The sequence below is a fragment of the Malaya genurostris genome, chromosome 3 (genome assembly GCF_030247185.1).
Source record: "Malaya genurostris strain Urasoe2022 chromosome 3, Malgen_1.1, whole genome shotgun sequence".
Lineage (NCBI taxonomy): Eukaryota > Metazoa > Arthropoda > Insecta > Diptera > Culicidae > Malaya > Malaya genurostris.
In genome coordinates, this window is record NC_080572.1 from 127,189,503 (window position 1) to 127,212,462 (window position 22,960).

Sequence of the window (22,960 nt, forward strand, 5' to 3'; positions counted from 1 at the left end):
AAACAAAATTACACAAAAATGAAGCTGTTTCCATTTTTACACTTGGATTTTTATTTCCCAGTGCTTCTAAGATGTCCTCCTGGATCGCCTCCAATGTTGTGGATGGATAAATTGCATCTATAGCGTCTCTTAGAACAGTGACGACGTTAGTCTTCTTTTCCTTAAATTTCTCCAATATAGCTGGAATACATGCCTGCAAATAAAAAGTACGATGAACAAGTTCATGCTTCCACAATTCAATATTCAACACACCCCAGCGTATGGATTAAATTTTTTTGCCAATCCTTTGGCAAGCAATGCCAAACATTTTCCACCAAGTGCAACAAGAACTACATTGGTGTCTTTAGAAATAACCTTTTTAAGAGCCCGGACAACATCACCATAATCTCCTGGTTGAAGTTTTGGATTCTGTAGCAAAATCTCCAACGATTCCAGAGACTCCTTCCTTTCTTGCCATTTTTTTGCTTCCAACTTATCATAAAAATCTTTCGGGAGTTTAGATAATATGTCGACCGGATCAATCAAATCCATTGGATCGATCTCCTCCGCTTCATCTACCTCTTCGTCTATTGCTCCGTCTTCCACATCACCGCTACTAGCAACCGTAGCTAACATTTGTTTTTCCTGCTGTGAACGCAAGTATCGCGTTGGAATTGCTTTGCTATTGCCGACTTTTTCAAACTCCGCTTCTAGTTCGGACAATAAGACAGCCGGGAGAGAGGCAATCTGTGATTTGAATGCGGCACCAATCCAACGATAGATTTCAATACTTAACGACTTTGATTCATCACGTACTGACTTGTCGCGGTCACTTAAAAGAGCTGGTAGTTTTTTCACAATTGGCTTTATACTGATTACCTTGCTACCAAACTCTCTAAGAGCCTGCGTAATTGTTACCACACATGAAGCAACAATTTTAGGATTCTTCTGTTCTGTGCCTTTCAACAGTTCTTCCAACACAATTTCGTGTTTTTCGATCTCTATATACATTAACGTAATTTGAACAGCTAAATCCTTGGTTTTGACCTTTGGAGCCCCAATGCATTTTGTAATTATTCCTCCCATAACTTCACCGACTGTTTTACCTGCATTCCCACTGTTCTCAACAAATACCAGCGCCGCTTCCAGACCTTTTTCTTGTGCAACTGCATTACTGTCGATGACAAACTTTTTTATGAGTCCTAAGTATTTGTTCCATTCCGGTGACTTTTCATCGTCAATCGTACGAAATAATTTCACTGCCTCCTCATACCCATCTACACGAGCCTTCCACAACTTATGCACGCATCGTTCGTCGATTGGTAGCTTCTTGTATTCAGTATCTTCCTCCATGGCTTCGGTAGTAGCAGCTCGACGGAAAGAAACTTACTGAAACCAAAATAGAAGAGAAAATTATTCACTATTTTGCCTAAAGAAACGCATTTCACAAAATGAATCGAGCAATGCTATTTTAGATTTTCAACCTCTTTGGGCCAGAAATTTAGAATACTTTTACACTCTTTGGGCCAAACATACTTTTTGACCTTATTTGCGTGTTTGAGAATCTGACGGGTAGGGATGTCGTAATATCTAGAGTAATATTTAATCGATTAGTTTGAAACTAATATTCGATTATTAAACTATTGCGACCGACATCTAGGTGAGGAGCAAAGGATTAAGATAGGAAATTCGGTACATCGAATTGCAACTCACATGACTTCCCAGGATACGACCTTACGCTGCATGAAGATCTCCTAGCACCGCGAGGCAATGTAAAGTCATGTGATCGGACGGCATCAAATGACAACGGCCACCAAGGCGAGGAATGGTAGCTCTAAACAAATTCTTCCTTCGCAACGATATCCAGTCACCTGGAGATCACCGGACCAGCATGCAGAAAACCAACTCGACCACTTTTCCTTCGACGGACGATCCTTCTCTGACGGCATTAATGTCCGTGCCTACCCAGTCAGTCTGTATGTGCTCAAAACTATCGATGGTACACAACACTCGTCGCGCACAAGCGCCGAGACTCAATATCGAGCAGATTAAAGTACGTACTGCCGAGGAATACGCCTATCAGCTGGAGTCAGTGCTATCAATAGAAAAGCAGCATAACGAGGCGACTGTTGAAGATGACTAGAAGAATTTAAACTACGGCAAATAATCACTGCAGCAACCGTAATAAGTACGAGAACAACGAAAAAGTGCAGTAATAGCGAGGATGTTGCCACACCGAACGAAAATCGGTGCGGAACAAGCAGAACTCGGTTTTCCGAAGTAAAAAGTGTCAGTAGGATTGTGATTGCGGCCACACATCACAGACTGGAATTTGAGATGATCGCGGTAATCTTTTTACGAAAGAATGTGCGGTGAGCCACACAGAGGGAATCAGTTCTGCGACGAGCTTCTCAATGGCAAGCTACAGAGAACGACACGGTTCTGGAATCAAGCACCTGATCTATGGGAGATAAGTGAAGAGAACTCGGTAAACTGAGAAACAACAAGCCGCAGGAAATGACCAATTGATATTGTAACACATAACTTTGAGATGATTAACGACGTTGATATTGTAACACATAACTGGTCTTGGTATTTCGTTCTTGAATCTTGAATTATGTTTCTTATAGATGAATCTTAAATTATGTTTCTTATAGATATAATAATTCAAGTGTAACAGGTTCTTTAAATACTGCTTCACCTGATTAGCATTTTTTGTTGATAAATAGACATTATTTATTGTTGTTGGATGAAATACTTCACATTTCAGGCGGGACATAAGTATTCGTTACAAAAAATTATATGATTGTTATTTTTAGGCCGAAAGATCTGGTAACACTGCAAATATAATCCAACGACCATCGCTATTCGAATCAATTCGAAGAGTAAAGTAAACGAACGAATGACAAACGAATGTATAAAACGTACATGAACGATGTATACCAGCAGCGAAGAATGTATTAGTAGATTCGGGTTCTCTGCGATTATTGCTTATTAATTTTCACCCTTCTCTCTTTCATGAAGTGAATAGTTCAACGATGTTCGAGACGGGCATGAGTATAGACAGCATATTCGTATCGAGGATGGGTGAATGAATTAGTTACACGAAGAATATGTGCAACACTGGGTCAAACTAAGAGATTTTACTTGAATTTTGCTGATTAGATCAATGTTCAAGATGATTACCATAATGAATGTTATGATCAAATTGGTAAGATCAACATCAAATTAAAATTTAAGTGTCGTCTCTTCAAGCAACAAAAAGTTCCACAGTAACTGAAAAATATCCTTTTTTATTAGAGCTATAGAGTACGCGTGGCACTTTTTAGCAACTTGAACGCACTGAAAATAATTTGAGAAAACTTTCTTGCTGCTTAAAAGCTGTACAAGGAACTGCTTCAAAGTTTGTTCTATTTAGTCGGGTGAACATTCAAGTATGACTAATTCCTTAAAAACGGTCAAACCTTTTGTTACGAAATTTTGGTTACTTGGGCTAAACACAAATTGTAAATATTTATTACTCTATCAAATGAACAACTCTAGAAAAGAAACTATTCAAAATATTGTTAAATTTATCAATACAAAACTATGGTTAGTGAGGTTTTTATCGATTACCGGAAGCAAGAATCACATCTGGAAGAGAAAACGTCTATTATGTCAAAGCCATTGGAGAGGGATCTCAGTTCAGTGCTTAACAGAAGTATTTCACATCATTACAATAATTTGTGATGATATTTCTGTTTGACCTACAACGAATGTGTGACAATTCTGCTGCCCACATAAATTCGAACAAATAATAGGCGAGACGAAGTTCGATAGGTCAGCTAGTTTTTCATATACAAATGTTTGTTCTGAGTAGAATTTTCTTATTTTCGCGTGATCTGTTTCAGTTGAAATAAAATGAGTAGAAAAGAAAAAGAAACTACGGTGGAACCGAGGAAGATTATTAAAAACTTGTTCAGGTTGAACAAATCTGTTACCGAAATAGCTGAAAGCGTTTGTAAAACCAGAACTACGGTTCAGAGTATAATTAAACGCTATGAACATAGCGAAAACTTCAATAATGAAGCTAGAAAAAGACGACCATGCAAATTAACGGATAGAGAAATACAAAAAGTTATTCAAACTATTGTAAAAGAGCCTAAAACTTCTTCATCAAAAGTACGAGCAGAGTTACAAGAGTTTAGTGGAAAGGATGTTAGCTCCAGAACAGTGCACAAAGTTTTAAATAAAGCTCAGTATAGTGCTCGTGTGTGCCGTAATAAACCTTTAATTAGTAAGGTTAATCAGGCTAAGAGAATGATCTTCGCAAGAGAATATCTGAATCATCCAACCAGCTCCTGGTACAAGGTGCTATTCTCTGATGAGAGTAAATTTAATGTTTATAGATCAGATGGAAGAATTTTAATATGGTGGAAACCGGGCACTGAACTGCAGAAGAAAAACATCCAAACAACCGTTAAACATGGGGGCTACCCGAGCAAAGTCAAACATCAAAACGAGAGCAAATCGAAATCTAATTATGATAGCAACATCACATTGAAATCTTAATTTGATTTCAGCTCATCAATTTTTCAACTGATATCACATTATGTTACCTTTTTGCTGTTACTTTTGAAAACAACTAGCGAGGCAAAAATTTTGTGGATATCCAAAAATGATTATTCAAAAGCAACAACCTAATAAATGCATCAAAATAGGACTGCATATTTAAATGGAACAATTATTTCTTCCATCCTGTGTTGCGTTTTAAAAAATGCTTCGACATCCTGTGGCAGTTATCCGGATCCATAACCGTGATCAATGAAAAGATTTTTGTCAACACTTTTACAGATTAATGTTGTAGAACAGGAAAGGTTGACGATCATTGGTGCCACGTTTAACTGAAGCTAGTTCATCCCCCTTAGCGATCTCCTGGTATACTGAGCCTTCACAAGATCCGGTCTAAAGGCCTCATTCTTTTTCGAGGATGAATAGCAGCTTGGGCATTCTCTTCTCGTTGATCGTCAGCCTCATAAATATCTTCATCAGGAACTTGATATGAAAAAAATATTTGACATCATCGATTTCTTTCTGGTGGAGTACGTTAAGTATGAGTTTCTCTAATAGTTTTCGCGTTTAGTTTAAAAAAATGTTAAATGTTTTGACTATTATTTTCGGTTGTTGTTTTGACCGTTATTGTCTGTGTTTCAGAAACCGACGATCGGTATGGCCAAAGTGATTGTTTTTTCATGCATCAACTAATTAGTCCTTTAAAATAGATCAATTTACTTTTAAATAATACGCACTTCTTTATATCATATTTTTTTAAATCAACATTTAGTTCATAGAATTGAAATATGTTTTAATATATAAATCATACTAGAGGCAGCGGATTCCCTATTGGGAGTACACTGAATTTCACACCTAGGAAATGTCTGGGTGTGGAATTCCACACCAAGAAATGCTTCCCCTTCCACCGCTAACTTACCTACAAAAATTTGTTCACTCCCCACCTGCGTGAATTCTATTTCTCCGTCCCTAAAACATACACAATTCGAATTATACAGTGATTAGTATTTTTACATGAAGAAAGCAAAAATACGAGACTTCTACTTTCCAAACCCATTCTGAAAATACTCATAGCATTATATTCAACAGTATGGAAAAGGTTTCAAACAATTCTCATTCCTAGGTATAAAAGCTTAGAACTTCATATGCTCACTAGCGCCGTCTAAGAGATAGTATGAGAAATATTCTAACAATCATATAATAGATCTTACGTAATTGTATGATTTTTACGTAATTGTATGATTTTGAACGCTGTAGGACCGCTTGGCGAATGAATTCTTAACAAACATATTTTTACTATTTGAAAAACTTAGAAAACTAATTTGAAAACCCTATTTTCTAAACAATCCGATTTCCATAAATTATCTATGTTTAACCCATTTTATCAAAAGCAAGCAAATGAATTGCTTAATATTCGTTCCGAAATTCTTCATCTCTTCATCATCATCGAGTGATCCCGAATGATGAAGGCTACATAAGAACTAAAAACTTGCTAAATCATTGTGACGCTGTCTGTGGACAGAAGCGAGATACTCGTTCATTGTCCCAATTAGGCGAAATAAGTAAGATATATTTTTTGGAATCGACTTCACTCTAAAGCACACACACACACACATATATATATATATATATATATATATATATATATATATATATATATATATATATATATATATATATATATATATATATATATATATATATATATATATATATATATATATATATATATATATATATATATATATATATATATATATATATATATATATATATATATATATATATATATATATATATATATATATATATATATATATATATATATATATATATATATATATATATATATATATATATATATATATATTCTTTGACTTTGACGGATTTACGTGAATCTTTTTTGTTAGATTAGTTTCTACCACCATCGGGTTCGTACATCAAAAGAATAGGAAAAGTGGGAAAAATCCACAAAGTTGTTTTGTATGGACAATGGAATTTTCCGTTGAAAAAGTCGCCATTGATTGCTAGATCTACGTTTGATGTTTAGCGCGCAACGAGTTGTATAATACCGTTTTCGTTTATTGATCAGAGCAGCCCGAAAGCTGACCCAGAGTCACCCAAACAACGTTTGATATGTTTGTTTTAGCAACCTGAGGTCGCTCTAGATCGGACTCCAATGGCGTATTTTCGCTCTGAAAATTTTCTCGGGTCGAACCACGCATCTATGCGAGTTTATTTTTACTGTTTTTTAATGAGTTGTTGTATAGGGCGCGTACCACGTGTTCGTTTTACTCGGAGTCAGAGTATACCTTATGATCAAAAAAGAACCGGAATTTTATTAAAAAACGCAATTTCAATTTTTAATAAATTTCTTTATTATCGCCTTCAAAGTACTCTCCTCCTGCGGCAATACATGCATGCCAACGCTTGATCCAATTTTCCATACAAGTTTTATAGGCCACCGAAGGTATGGCCTTTAGTTCACGCAGCGCATTCTCTTTTATGGTCTCTATGGTCTAAAAACGCGTTCCCCGCAATGGCAATTTGAGTCTGGGGAAGAGGAAAAAGTCACACGGGGCCATATCTGGAGAGTATGGTGCTTGGTTGATGATATTGGTTGAGTTTTTGGTCAAAAACTGCGACACAACCAACGCTGTGTGAGCCGGTGTTTTTGAATGAAATTCAGCTTTTCTGGCACCAGCCGAGAAGCGACGCGTTTCAAACCCAAAACATCAGTTAAAATGTGTTCAGCTGATCCATAAGAGATGCCCAACAACAAAGCAATCTCTCTAATCGGTACAGAACGATTTTGCAACACGATTTGCTTCGCCGATTCAATGTTTTCTTCAGTAACAGATGTTGTTGGGCGGCCAGGGATCTCATCATGGTCCAAGCTTGTACGACCACCTTTGAAGCGTTTATACCAGTTTATACCACTCGTATGCCTGTGTTTTTCCTAGAGACGATTCACCACAGGCCTTTTCTAACATTTTCAACGTTTCGGAACACTTAAATCCATTTGCAACACAAAATTTGATGCACGCACGTTGTTCTAAGATCTTTGTATAGACGCCAAACAAAAACTAATCGTACGATATGCGTCAAAATTTGACAGAATATGTATAAAAGTGTTGCCAACGTTGAGAGAATAAAAGTTTACCGATTGAACAAGCGCGGGAATTTTAAAATGAAAATTCCGGTTCTTTTTTGATCATAAGGTAAGTGTTTGGTCGTCGAAGAAAAGAATACTAGATGTGTGGAGATTTCACATGCATACTTCATTCATGTTATTTGTCATTTCGAGCCACGTGCTTAATTGGATATCAAAATTATTGCTTGCCATATGACTCAATAACGGAATGCAAATGACTGTTCTAGAAAACCGCTATAGGCAGGAGAAAAAGTTCTGATATCGTTTACCAGATGATGGATTGTGTGTAATGGAGTTATATAAATAATATTGGTCATCGTGAGCGCGAGTTTAACAAATCAGAAAATTGTTGATTGAATCAATGAAAAGATTGTTCTGTAGAATCGCTAATGTCAAACTAATAGATTTTCCTTGCTTTCTAATGATGCGCACATAATAAGTGGCCATTAGATATCAATGTTTAATATGATTATCATAATGGATTCATACTGCCATGTTATATTTCATATTCTGAGAAGAATGTTCAAATTGCCAAGATCAATATCAAACTAAAATTTAAGCGAAGTCTCTCCAAGCAACCAAAAGTTCCACAGTACCTGACAGGCCCGTGTGGGGTTTCAAAAGAGGGTGGCAGGTGTTCAAGAAGGGGGAGGTTCGAGGAGGATGGAGATTCAAGGGTGGGGAAGGCGCACAAATTTGAAGGAAAAGTCAAGTTATTTGCACTTTAATATAATATGTACTCAATTGTGCACGGGCCTGGTACCTGAACAATATCCACTTTATTAGAGCCCTAAAGTACGCGAGGCACTACAAGGAACTACTTCAAAGTTTATTCTGTTGCGTCGGGTGAACATTCAAGTATGGGTAATTCCTTAAAACGGACTGTTTAGAATGGTTTGTATGCTTTGTATGAATGTGTTAAGTTTATCAATAAAAAATTCTGGTTAGTGAACTTTTCTATCCATTACCGAAAGCAAGAATCACATCTGGAAGAGAAAGCGTGACACCTTATGTCCATTGGGCCGTATGAATAAAACGTAGCATGCTTGAATTTCGGTAGTAAATCAGTGGATCACGTTCCTGTCAAAAGCAGAGACTTTACTACACAACAACTTTCGAACATGTAGTATTTACTACAATTTTTCGGCAGGTAGCTCCAGAAGTTGCTACTCGTGTGTTTGCTGATAAAGTGAAGTAGAAAAATTTGTTAAGTGGCATTTTTGCAGCAGTAAGTACGTTTCTTCCTTTGTGCATACTTATTACAGATTTTCCGGCTCCAATTCTAAACGGCATGCAATGAATGCTCAAATTCGAAGGTAGAATTAAGTACATGTTCGAACTTGATTTTTTTATTCATATCAAACGCGTTTTACTCTGTGGACTTTGTTTTTGAGAAGATACTACAAATAACAGACTTTACTACATTTTATTCATTCGGCCCATTATGTCGAAGCCATTAGAGAGAGAGATTCTTTATTTACTCAAATGATGGGATGACAATCTGTACATTTGCTCATTGTTTTCTTAACAGAAGTATTTCACATTTTCACATTAATTTTTGGTAATATTGCTTTTTTGAGCTAAAGCGAATGTGTGTCGAATTCCGTCGATTGTTGGATAAGTAATCAGAGAAATATTGGAGAGAAACGTTAACCCTTTTAGTCGTTTGACAATTCTGCTATCCGAATTCATAACTGCGAACAAATAATTTTTAGGCGAGACCTAAGACAAGACCTGACAACTGGGGGGGCTGCTTTTGTTCCAAAATGGACCAGTTTCTGATTGGCTGATTTTGAAGTTGCCACCCGCACATTGTGAAAAGAAAAAAACTTTTGCAGGGTACGCGAGCAATGATGCCAAGTATAAAGAAAATCAGAAAACAAGTTTATTAAAATGAATAATTTTAGCTCACCAAAGAAAATGAAAATTGTTTATAGTTTATAGTGGCAGCACTTTGTAATTAAAATCAGCATCAAGCCTTTTTAGTGAATTCAAGTGTCTTTTTAGTGAATCAAAGTGTAACCATAAAAGATTTGTTAAATTAGTGTAAACTCGAAAGTGTGTTAAGTTTTACGAGAAGAATGAACTGTTGTGTTCCACACTGTGGTCGCACTGAGCAGTTCTTTCCAAACTAGATTTTTTCGGTTTCCAAACGATCCAGTAATACGTCAACAATGGAATCGATTTTGAGTTCAACATGAAATATTTCGTGTTTTGTCATCAAAGCTCAAATAATTGCTTTTAAGCATTAATATAAAAGGTGATTTTTTTGAGGTTAGGATTTTCATGCATTAGTATTTGCTCAGATTTTTTGAGGTTATGATTTTCATGCATTATTATTTGCTCAGTATGCTCTGACATTTCATCATGAATAGACTTACTAACGAGCAACGCTTGCAAATAAGTGAATGGGCCCTAGAAAAGTTGGCAGAAAATCCGCTTTTTTATCGACAAATTTTGTTCAGCGATGAGGCTCATTTCTGGTTGAATGGCTACGTAAATAAGCAAAATTGCCGCATTTGGAGTGAAGAGCAACCAGAAGCCGTTCAAGAACTGCCCATGCATCCCGAAAAATGCACTGTTTGGTGTGGTTTGTACGCTGGTGGAATCATTGGACCGTATTTTTTCAAAGATGCTGTTGGACGCAACGTTACAGTGAATGGCGATCGCTATCGTTCGATGCTAACAAACTTTTTGTTGCCAAAAATGGAAGAACTGAACTTGGTTGACATGTGGTTTCAACAAGATGGCGCTACATGCCACACAGCTCGCGATTCTATGGCCATTTTGAGGGAAAACTTCGGAGAACAATTCATCTCAAGAAATGGACCGGTAAGTTGGCCACCAAGATCATGCGATTTGACGCCTTTAGACTATTTTTTGTGGGGCTACGTCAAGTCTAAAGTCTACAGAAATAAGCCAGTAACTATTCCAGCTTTGGAAGACAACATTTCCGAAGAAATTCGGGCTATTCCGGCCGAAATGCTCGAAAAAGTTGCCCAAAATTGGACTTTCCGAATGGACCACCTAAGACGCAGCCGCGGTCAACATTTAAATGAAATTATCTTCAAAAAGTAAATGTCATGTACCAATCTAACGTTTAAAATAAAGAACCGATGAGATTTTGCAAATTTTATGCGTTTTATTGTTTAAAAAAGTTCTCAAGCTCTTAAAAAATCACCCTGTATAATAAAAAATGCACTCACCAAAACATTTTTCATGTTTATTGGAAATCAAAAACCGAGTCTAAAAATTTAAATTAAATAAATATATTTTTCTTAGCACAAAATTATTTAAAAATCTGTAAATATGGCTACACTGTAGCTGATACGTTGGTATTTATTCCACAGGGCGAAAATGACGAAAAGGATGATTCGAAAGGAAGAATAAGAAGCCAGTTGTCAGGCCTTGTCTTAGGGCGAGACGAAGTTCGACGGGTCAGCTAGTATACTGGCCCTTATTACGGGTATCACTACACGGTGAAAACCAAGTGAAGTGATTTTTACCTTATTATCGGTATCACTTCACGGTGAAAACCAAGTGAAGTGAATGTAGGTCTTTATCACGAAAGTCACTTCAGAGAAAAAAATACTTAGATGAGCTTCTTGTAATTGCGGTGGCAAAAAAGGTTACTGATCAAAACAATTTTTTTAATGCACATATGACAGCTTTCCCAATCAGTACACTGAACCAAACAACTCCAAATCTATGGAATATTTCTCGATACACACTGCACGAAAAATAAGCTGCGGTTTAAACGGTTTAGAATTGCAATCTCTCGGACTAACTCGGAAGATAACACATTGTTTTATGAAAATCCCTATTTGTATAAATGTGAGAGAAACGTGCATGTAGAACTAAACAAATTAATCTTAATGCTTATTCAAGAATTTTACCAACATTTCCGAATTAAGTATTACAATTTCTTGATTTGAAAAATTAATCCATTTGTATTCATGTTTACTGTTATAATGATTGCGGTTCCAGTGATTATACAATTTATTATTAATTATATTATTTTTTATTATACAAAATAATTTACAACAAACTTTCTATTTGTCAAATTTTAGAATGGTTCGTCTGTTGAGTGAAATTTTACTACTTTTTAGAAAATAAGTATCGAGATCTCAAATTTTGACTAAAAGTTTAAAATTTAAAGCAAAACAGCTCACAGCAAGGGACAGATCGCTTAGTATTTGAACTTTTAATTCATAGACAATTTATAACAGCGACCATTTTCTTTTACATTCTAACTTTCCCGGGGAGTAAAAATTAGGTGCAGTTAATTTAAATTCAATGAACGCAATAAGAAATATATTGCAATCAAAGTAACGTGTAATACACCGTTCATTTTATTGTAATTTTGTTTATATGTTCTATATATCAGAAGTGATCTGCCAAAGCTGGCCCTTACAGCCTATAGGTTTCGTCTTTTCAGCACTATTCATAACATTCATGAGCAAAGTTTTTATTTTATTGACCCTTCACACTCCCCCGCACCAAAGAGCTCACGTTCGGAGCCCCCTGGACACATACAAACCTCAGCTTGAAAAAAAAATAAAAATACTACTTTATAACTCTTGAAGGTGACGACGATAGGTCTAAAAAAGCGTAAATATACATTATTTATAGGCGATATTTACATTTGTCAGAAAAAACGTCAATATAAAAAAGTTCACACCTCTATGTGGGCATCATGCTTATTTGGACTTTTCGACGTAAACATTTCATAAGGTCACATAGAGTTTCTCTTTGTTTACTCTCTCTTTTGTTAATATCTCCTTAATTTTCACGTGTACTTTCAAAATATTCGTATAGAATGAAAGACAATATTCCCATGTTTCTAACAGTACTGAATATATAACGATCATTCGTATAATAACGCAGATATAGTCAACAGAGAAAGTAAACAAAGAGAATCTGACTATTGTTTTTATGCTCTTTTGAAATGTTGACGTCGATTTCACTCCTCGACTTGTAAGACCCACACTAGAGGTGGGCAAAACAGCTAACTTAGATGAGCTGTTCTGAACCGTTCAGCTCACCTAAATGAATCGATTCCATGCTTCAGCTCATCAGCTCATCGGCTCATTTCGGTTAAGTGTTTTCATTAAACGCAGCTCTCCTTAAATACACCAAAATTATTATAAATTATCCCTCATTAGTGTTTTTTGAAAGTTTGTGCTTGGTAAATAGATAATAAAAACAAATGAAAAATTTGTGTTGAATGATTATATGAAGGATTCCTGCAGATAAAGGTACTTATTCAAGCATATTTCGAGAAGAGATTATGCATATGATTTGCCAAAAGGCGGACTGCAGGTAATGTGGTAGTAAACTTATCTGTAATACTCACTGTACAGATTTTATATTTCAGGTGACCCTAGAAGTATGAATTAGTAGTTTCTCAGTAATGTAGAATTCTTTTATTCAACGCCAAAACTGTACATATGATCTTAGATTCAATACGATGTGTTGGGATAGATCGCTATTCTGCAACTCCGATGCCTCTCAAGGACTATACTTATCGAAAGATCTCAACATATTGCTGTACTATTGAAAGTTATTAAATTGTGATATAAATTTTAAGTCCCAAATTCTAAAAAAAAATATTGTACATTACGATGGAAAATATCTATGCCAAACGAAAGACCCGGGAAAAAGAATTTACCAAAACAGCCGATGAAATCAAAAACTACTGTATCATCTATTCCGAGACATAACTGTAAATGTACGTTTCAATAAATATATACAATTTGTGATTCAATAAATGTATTCATTTATTTTGGCATTAAAAATGCCTTACTCTTCACTATATGGGGCCGGGTGTCAATTAAAAGTTTCAAAAATAGTCGCGTAACCTTTTTGTGTCATAATTTTGAACGTTAATAACTCGGTCATTTGTTGATGGATTGTGTTAATTTAAAAACCAATCGATTCGGAAACTTGTAACTTAAACATGTATGACGACGTCGTTTCAGTATTTCAATAGCGTACTATTGAAAAAATGGTTGGAATCGACCTATGTTTTCATCCACCAATCCCTGTTGTACAAAATGACGTCAACTTTTTGTTCGGCATAGGAGGCTTTGCGTCATGCATAAAAAACACCGTATCGTTATGCCTAGTATGAAGAGAAATCTATAAATACAGGCTGCACAATATTTCTTTGCCTAGTTGATGTTTGACTGTGAATGAAACAAGTAGCTTGTCCAGTGAGCTGATGACTGGATTGTTCACTTGCTGGATTGTCGCTTTTGCATTATGTGTTGGTGAAATTTCCTACTGTCTGCGCAACCCCGTGTTCGCTTGAGTATCTTATATATCATCTAACTATTGAAGAACCGAATCAGCGTGGTTACCGATTCTTTTGAAATATCCCATGTATTTAGCAAATCTTTGGTCGATTTTGCCATTAAAAATGCCTTACACTTCGCTTCCCGAGGCTGGGTGTCGTTTAAAACATGCAAAACTAATCGCGTAAAAAATTCTCTGTCATAATTTTGAACGCTTATAACTCAATCAATTGTTGATGGATTTATTTAATTCAACAACTAATCGATTCGGAAACATTTAACTTAAACTTATGAGATAACGTCATTTGAATATTTCAATTGCATACCATTGAAAAATTGGTTTCAATTGAGTATTTTATTTTGGTTGTCTGGTAACTATCAGGCCAATTTAGAATTATCAGCGATAGATTTTCCGGATCTAATTTGCAGCGCTTGTTTCTCGATGATTTGTTAATGGATTTTCCTAATTTAAATGATTCCAAAGCTTCAATATTGTAAGCTTAAAAATGTTTTAATTTGTCAACGGATCGGTTTGCATACTTAAATCTCCATTCCCACACGAACAAAACGTGACAATATGACTGAACAAGTTGTTGTCCCACCAGGAATTAAACGCTTCAAAAGATTCAAAATTAAATTCTGAAACTTATCTAAAAGCGGCCTTCTCGGTTTAGTAGTATAAATGAGTTCCACAGGCTCACATATACAGTACAAATAGATGCAATATCATTTAGTATCAAAGATAAACTCAAGGTAAGTTTACTTGCGATTTCACATGTATCGTTTGAATATGAACCCTCGTAGAATTATTATTTGCTTCAAAACAATAAGCGTCTGATGGCTACACGCGTTGTAACTATGACAATGTTTATTCATGTGTTAATAACATCTAGTTACAATATGAACAAAATTTCGGAATTTTGTTGCGTATCCATTCCGTATATTCCTAATATGCCAAAGCGAAAATCAATGTAAGTAACTAAATATTTTATGCGGGCTGTTTCACATGTTTTCTTCCTCGTATTGTTGCCATATTATTTACCGACACTTTCCGAAGATTATCGACGATTTTGAAGGATTAATAAAATTACACCATTACTGAGATTACTGGTGCAACATTCTCTTGGATCGATTAATTGTTTATAAAATTAATAAGTCCACCAGTGAACGACCATTATTAGGTTAAAACTGGGGGTAAATAAACGATATAAATCAAATCAAATTAGTAAGTTTGTACGTTTCTCGAAAATTATCATCATAAAATAAAATAGTTTCAATTGTTCAGGTTTAAATCTTTAGGTTTTTTGTATCTAAAATTGAGCTTTCAAGTAACTTTAAAGTGTAGTGAAATTTAGTGTGTCATCATCATTATCATCTTTATTTTTGTATTTATTATGAAGACCCTAGAAACGTTTCATTTTTAATGTTATTGTACTCGGTCGTGTCTTGAATACAACCCTCTAATTTTTTTCCTTTATTTTCTCTGTATTTCGTAAACAAATTTGTGATACCAGCACAACTGTAAATACTGCATTCAAATTATGAATTATTTTGAATTGTGATTCAGGAACAAGATTTGCGAAATGTGCGCCGGGGATAATCGGCTTCTTTTCTCGGTACTGATCTGTCCAGCTTTTGAGAAGATCCTCTCGCACGGAACTGAGGTTGCAGGAATGCACAAGCGTCTTTTCATTAGATCGTATAGTCTCGGATAAACGGCTTTCCGAGATTCCCACCATTCCAATGGCTCACCAGATCTCGTCAAATGAGGCTCTGCTACAAACTTATCAAGTTCTACAATGGCTGCCGAATGTGAATCTTGCTTCCCCTGAATTCTGTTTAGAGTGTCGTCGAAATCTTGCCATAAAGATGATTCAGATGATGCTTTCGAAATGCAATTCGAAGACATATTTGATTCCACAACTTTTAGTTGTTTTATTTTTCGTATAACTGATTGATAAGCAATTTGATAACTGCCATCATCCCCGAAACCTTGTTTCTTGAACCTAGGGTCCAACAAAATCGCTTGAGCGATCAATTCATTTGATTCTCTTCCACCAAATCTTTTCTGCAATCCTTCAATTAGTTCTTTTTTTAGTGTGCACACGCTGTGTGGAAGAACGGATTCGGAAAATGATCCCGTCTTCTTTAGCATTATACGATACAACACACAGGTTTTTGAAAGGGATACATTTTGTTCCGCTGATATTTCGTTTGTTACTTCGTAGAATATTCGCAACACGTTGATACTATGTTCGATTATATCCCAATCCGAACTATCCAAGGCCAGTTTCGATTCAAGTAAAGCTAAAGTAGACACAACCGGTTCCTTATTTGCAAAAAATCTATCGTCTTGTTTTAATTTTAAAGTTGGTTTGTTCAATTTCTTTTGCATATCGTTTAACTTTGATAACGCAGAGCTACTTTTTTTAAAGTATTGAACAATGAGCTTGACCTTGTCAACAACCGGTTTGATGGATTTGAATATAGCATTCTGTACAGCCAAATTAAGTGAATGAGCGTAACATGATATGTGTCTAACGTTTAAAATGGATGCTGCGGACTTCATGTTAGAAGCATTGTCCGTGACGATCGCGGTAATCTTGAAATCTATCTTAAACTTTGCAGTACCATATTGATCCACGAAGCTATGTTCTCTCCTGTATGCTGTTCTTCAAATTCAGAACACTCAATAAGAAAAGTTTTCAAATAACCTCTCTGGTCGATAAAGTGAGCAGTTAAAGCATAAAAACTTGTTATTCAAGTTTGTCCATCCGTCGCTGGTTAAGCTGATCGCAGACGCATCTTGGAGCTCTTGCTTTACTTTCGAGAGAGTCTCGTTGTACATAACAGGCAGTAAACTGTTCGTTAGTGTTTTTCGGCTTGGTAACACATACGACGGACAAAGCATGCGAACGAATTCCTTGAATTTAACATCTTCAACGAGCGAAAATGGATGATACTCCATACAAATCATTCTCATTAAATGAGAGTCGAGCAACCTACTTTTTTGAATCGAGATTGGACGATGCACATCGATAAATTTCGTCATCGTAGTTGATTTATTTGCACATATTGGATAGTTCTCAATCGTGCTTTCATTACTACCGGGTTCTACTTTGTCACCGTTGCTTTTAATAGAAGTCTTCTCTCCTGTAATCACTTTATCGTTTTCAGGAGTACTTCCATTGTCTCTTGTGTTTCCCTCCGTTCTTGGAGCACTGCTATCCAAAGTGTTTCTCGCGTATGTTACCATGGGATGTTTGCTTTTCAAGTGTCGTTTCATATTTCCAGTCGATCCATTTGACGATGAAATCAAACTGTAGCAATATCGACACTTCGCCTTGGTTGCATCTTCTTTCGTAAAATGGTACCAAGCATCACTTTTCGCCCGCATGGACATGACAGTAACTGAAAAACAATAAGTTAAAAAACAAATAACATATTTGAAACTTATTCTTACCAAAATCGTGTTAAGAATCCAAGAGTAATCAATTTTTTTACAATTCGCAGCACGAAGAGAAGGCACCAATTCACTTGTATTATATATTTATACTGTGATTTCGTTTATCCACACATAAAAATCAAATATAGTTAAAAACTGCTACACAAGATTGAAGATTACAGGATTTCAGTAAAATTAAAGCCGTTTTCGCAAAGATACAAGTTTCAGCTTTTTTCAAAGAAGGGCGAAACTCATTTTGACAGAAAAAAGAGAAATACACCGATGAATATATTCTTGTGTTTACAATTGCTTTTTTAATATTGTCGTTAATTTTCCAGATGATGGATTGATAATTTGTAGGTTAAACTATAACGTATGCATATTTTTTTTTACCTTCTTGCAAGAAGGTTTCCACTGAATATATCAAGAAAATTTTTTGTCATATTTCGCTTCATTCATGAATATTGAAGTTTCGCCCTTATGCATTCTTCGTGTAAACGTAAAATTCGATAATCCCACGACAAAAGGGCCTAACTGCAAACGAAAGCCTCACTTTGTTTACTTTCTCTTCCGATTATTACGAAGCTTTTGTTGAAATTTCTCCAAAGTATCAATCGGACGTTTGTGTTTTTTATTTGGAAATTATACAAAGAGGTAAGCTTTAAATATAAAACAAATCTGGTAATTCGCGATAGAAAATGTAAACAAAGAGAAATTCTCATTTGCAGTTAGGCCCTTCGGTCGTGGGACGATCGAATTGTTTTCTCGTAAGACAATGATGCCAAATGATTTTTTTCGCGCAATGACAAAAAAGCGTTCGAAATAGGTTTATCCTCCCTCGACGAAATTGTATGCTTTCGAGTAAGTTCTAGAACATTGAATCGGGTTACGTTGTTGCAATTATATAAATCCAAAGATTTTATTGGATACGGTTATGCCCACATTAGTTGTTGCCATTAAAAAGCTTAATCTCGTAATTCTATTATTTTCAATCGATGAACCGCAATAATACGCCGGATCTTATTGCATTGATAAATTATCAAAATTCGTGTTAAATCGCACGTATTAAAAATAGCTTACGCTTCGCAAATTATCCATTGCCCGTGCAAAATTCACATAACAGTACGTAAATTGACAGATTTATAGCCTTCATTTACATCGTCAAACAGATTTAGTTTGAAGATAAATCGATAAAATTTCCAATAAGGTCGTTTTGAGAACGGAGGAGTAACTTATTTATTCGAATCGTTGCAGAAAGAATTAAACATTAGTCCTTAATACAAACAAGCAACAATGGCATCTCTGCTTGTAGCTCAGCGAATACATACTGATCTGTCAAAGAAGGAGAAAGCAAGAGAAAAATAATTATATAAATCTGTGAATGTGTTTGCTTCTCTTTTTACTGCTGTATTTCTTCATCACAGCTCACAGATTCGATTCATTAGAACAGCTCAGGAACGAATTGCCCATCACCAGTCGAAATCAGCTCAGCTCGTTGCATGTTTGCTTTATAGTGCGGTGAACTGGGTGAGTGAGCTGGTGAGCTGCGGTTCTTTTAAAAAGAGCTGTGAGCTGTCAGCTCATTTTTATGATTCGATTCAGTGGAACAGCTCAGGAGCGAATTGCCCATCTCTAACCCACACCCTATGCATTCAACCACCAAACGGAGTGATGATGGAAACATAAATCGAATAGCAGCCCTTACACGAGACAATATTATTGTCAATACAAGGAGTATTGACAATACTTTTGATCGTGTAATGGAAACTTCATAGGATTGACGAAAATATTGTCAAAAAATCAAAACTGCTCATCAATCCGACAATACTGTCTCTCCAGAGAAGAAACTGTCAAATATGTGCAATGTACTCTTCTCTCAATGTTTCAATGTTCAGTTGCAATATTTGAAGCTTCAAACGCTTGATTTGTTCGAAAAAATGCGGACTCAAGTTACCAAACCAATTGGATTGACGGTATTGACAATACTTTGGTTTGACAATAATATTGTCACGTGTAAGGGCTGCTTAAGGGCCGCTAATTGAAAACGAAAGCTAGCCGGATTGGATTAGGGATATCGTAATATCGACCGATTATTCAAGTAATCGATTAATAACCCAAACAATCGAGTAATATTTAATCGATTAGTTTGAAATATTCAATTATTAAACTAATCGTATTTGGACAATTCAATACCAATAATCGAATAATTCATAAATAACCCAGGTCGGTAAAGCACGTTTTTTGCCGAAGTTTGGCATAATATTATGCCGACCTTATCAGCAAACAACAAATTATACCGAGATCAGCAAATATTTCGTGAAAAGTTAAGTCTTAGGGGGGTTGTTTTTAATTTTTGTATGCTGAATAAAAACGTGCTTAATCCACTTAGAAGTGAGATGATACCTTTTTTATCAATCCGCATGTGTTTTTGCATGCATATTCTTCGGTGTTTCAGTTCTCATGACATTATTTTAATGACCGTCGTTTTAAGCGACAATTTGAGAATTTAATCACTCATTACTTTGTAATGCCGAAACTGCAAATCGAATCGAATTTGAATCTAAAAGTGTGACAATCGATTAAACATTCCATGATATGTCGAGGTAAGTTCCACTTTAGAGTTTACTGTAATTTAAGATACTTCCAGGGCCGGTATTCAGGAACCAGCATAACCCAAACCGATTTGTATGTCCATATGACGAATAAATTGCAATAGTTTTGAGTCGTAGGGATCTCTCATATCGTTTGCTCATTCGATGCGACATTTTGAATCCTCTGGTGATTGAAAACTTCGAAAGGTTAGTTGAGCTTAACTCTCAAACCCGTTTTATGTCCTTGTATTTTGATTACATGGCTCAGAATAATCATCCTTCTTCGTTTGTTTCCAACCGTGCTCATTTCTTGGATACTTCTGATTCTACTGTGTTTTTCGACACATCCATGAGAGAAGAAATTCGTGGAATTCCGGATCACGTGCGCCCTCAAGTGGCCACAAATATTTTTTATAATAAATTTAGAACAGTCAACTGTGAAAAGGTGTTTTACACTGACGGATCAAACATCAACGAGTCCACAGGCTTCGGCATCTTCAATCAAAACATCACCGCTTCTTACAAACTCAGTGATCCGGCTTCAGTTTACGTCGCAGAATTAGCTGCTATTCAGTACACCCTCGAGATCATTGAAACCATGCCCAAAGACCATTACTTCATTGTCACGGACAGTCTAAGTTCAATACAAGCTCTCCGGGCAATGAAGCCAGGAAAGTATCCCCCATATTTCCTGGGGAAAATACGGGAACATTTGAGAACTTTATCTGAACGGTCTTATTTAATATCGTTAGTCTGGGTCCCTTCGCATTGTTCCATTCCGGGCAATGAAAAGGCAGACTTATTGGCTAAAGTGGGCGCATTGGAAGGTGATATTTATGAAAGACCAATCTGCTTCAATGAATTTTTCAGTATTTCTCGTCAGAAAACTCTCGAAAGTTGGCAAACTTCATGGACGAATGACGAACTGGGACGATGGCTACACTCCATTATCCCTAAGGTATCGACGAAACCTTGGTTCAAGGGGATGAACATGAGTCGTGATTTCATTCGCGTTATGTCACGACTTATGTCAAATCACTATACATTCAACGCACATCTCCGGCGTATCGGGATCGTGGAGAACGGGCTCTGCACCTGTGGCGACGGTTATCAGGACATCGAGCATGTCGTGTGGTCGTGCGTAGAGTATCGTGACGCCAGGGCGAAGCTACTGAAATCCCTCAGGGCCCGAGGTAGACCGCCTGAGGTGCCGGTTCGGGATGTGTTGGCGAGTCGGGATAGTTCATATATGCTCCTCATATACCAGTACCTCAAACACATTGATATACAAGTGTAATGTGTTATTCCTCGCTCAGAAAATATAATCTCCACCTACAGGTTCGACACTAACATCCGCCCGATTCTCTCGATCCCCGTCCCTGTTCACCATCTTCATTGGAATTAACAAGATCTTTTTTTTTGTCACTAACTTTTTCGTTCCCCTTTCCCTGTTTTTTCACCATCTCGATGGCAACTAATTAGATCTCTGTCGTTTTCAAACATTTTGTTCCCACACCCCTTTTTTACCCCGTTTCCCACAATATTTACTTCTTTTTTTCATTCTCTTCCGTAACATCACCACCACCGGAAGACCGCTCCAGTCAATGACCAGCATGCGGGCCACCCGCCGGGCCTTCGTAGCCTGGGGGTGTTTCCCGCGGACCCACACGGACCGAAGAATGCGGCCAACATAGAAAATTACCATCGCCATCTGGAATCATCTCATCCTAAATTCAATTCACCGGCCACTACCGATCGCCAGATACTATATTACATAATGATACTACTCTAGTTTTAAGTTAGACGATAATTAAGATTAGTAAATACCCTTGGCATCTTAGAGCTTAAGCAGTGTGCCTTAATATTATATTATATTATTGAATAAAAAATAGTTTTGAGTCGAACTTTTAAGCTTTTCGGGATTGTCGTTTTCTATACCGGTTTGAATTTTAAAAATTCATCATCCTGTAATTCCAGAATCAGAAGTAAGAATTGGATAATATTATTTAAATTTGTCTTTGTAGATCTGGCTTTTCTTAGAAAACGATTGAGCTTTGAGAAACGATTCGATACTGGAACTGGAAATCGGTGTAGCCGAAGTCAGATAAATTCACCTGAGTAGCTGTTTAGTTTACATTTGTAACAAAATGTTTGAAAATCAGTATAAACATCTTTAAGAAATCGTAGTGCGAATTAAATCCGAATCAAAAACTGAATACCACTAAAAATAAGTTTATTTGGTTATCGACTATCCAAATCTGTAAACCCGATAAACCTAAGTCTGAAAATATATTCTGCTTTCAAGGCCAATTGTGACAGATACTGTAAAAAAATTGAAAATTTTGACATAAAACTTCGTATAACTCAAAAAGTAAACATCCGATCTCAAAACCATTTAATAACGTTCTGGGTGACGGGAAGACCTTTCATTTGCGACTAGTTTGATCAAAATCGGTCCAGCCATCTCTGAGATCTCGACCTCTTAGTTGACAACACACATACACACACACGGACATTTGCTCAGTTCGCCGAGCTGAATCGATTGGTATATGACATTCGGTCTCGAAAAATTTTTCTAAAGTTTGAGCGAATTCTATACCTATTTTTTATATTTATAAAAAAGGTAAAAATGTGCATTGACCTGCTCTCCCCAACTCTAACTTTTATGATATTCATTTCATACAATAATAAAGAAAAATCTTTTGCATATTACATTACTGATGATTGTTGTTAATAGGGATGTCGTATTATCGATCGATTAATCGATTAATAACCCAGATAATCAAGTAATATTTAATCGAATAGTTTAAAACTGATTCGATTATTGAGCTAATCGAATAATTTAAAAAAAATCCCATGGTAATAATCGAATTAATAATCGAGTAATCGATTAATAACCCAGATAATCGAATAAATTTCAATCGATTAGTTACAAAATTATACT

The 22,960-nt window shown here is 36.0% G+C and overlaps 2 protein-coding genes across 4 annotated transcripts in view; both read right to left on the reverse strand.

Annotated features, from left to right (window-relative positions):
* Window positions 1-22,960, reverse strand: part of LOC131439290 (protein mini spindles) — a 62,205-nt gene that overhangs the window by 37,005 nt on the left and 2,240 nt on the right. For all 3 annotated transcript variants that reach the window (XM_058610131.1, XM_058610133.1, XM_058610132.1), the window contains exons 2-3: window positions 253-1,368; window positions 13-193 (exon numbers count right to left, since the gene is read on the reverse strand). In XM_058610131.1, the coding sequence (XP_058466114.1) occupies window positions 13-193; window positions 253-1,332 (1,261 nt within the window). In that variant the 5' untranslated portion in view covers window positions 1,333-1,368. The remainder of the gene's footprint in view (window positions 1-12; window positions 194-252; window positions 1,369-22,960) is intronic.
* LOC131439292 (zinc finger BED domain-containing protein 4-like) lies at window positions 14,286-17,352 on the reverse strand. The gene has a single exon (XM_058610134.1). It carries the CDS (start codon window positions 16,547-16,549, stop codon window positions 15,527-15,529), a length of 1,023 nt encoding a protein of 340 aa, XP_058466117.1. The 5' UTR covers window positions 16,550-17,352; the 3' UTR covers window positions 14,286-15,526.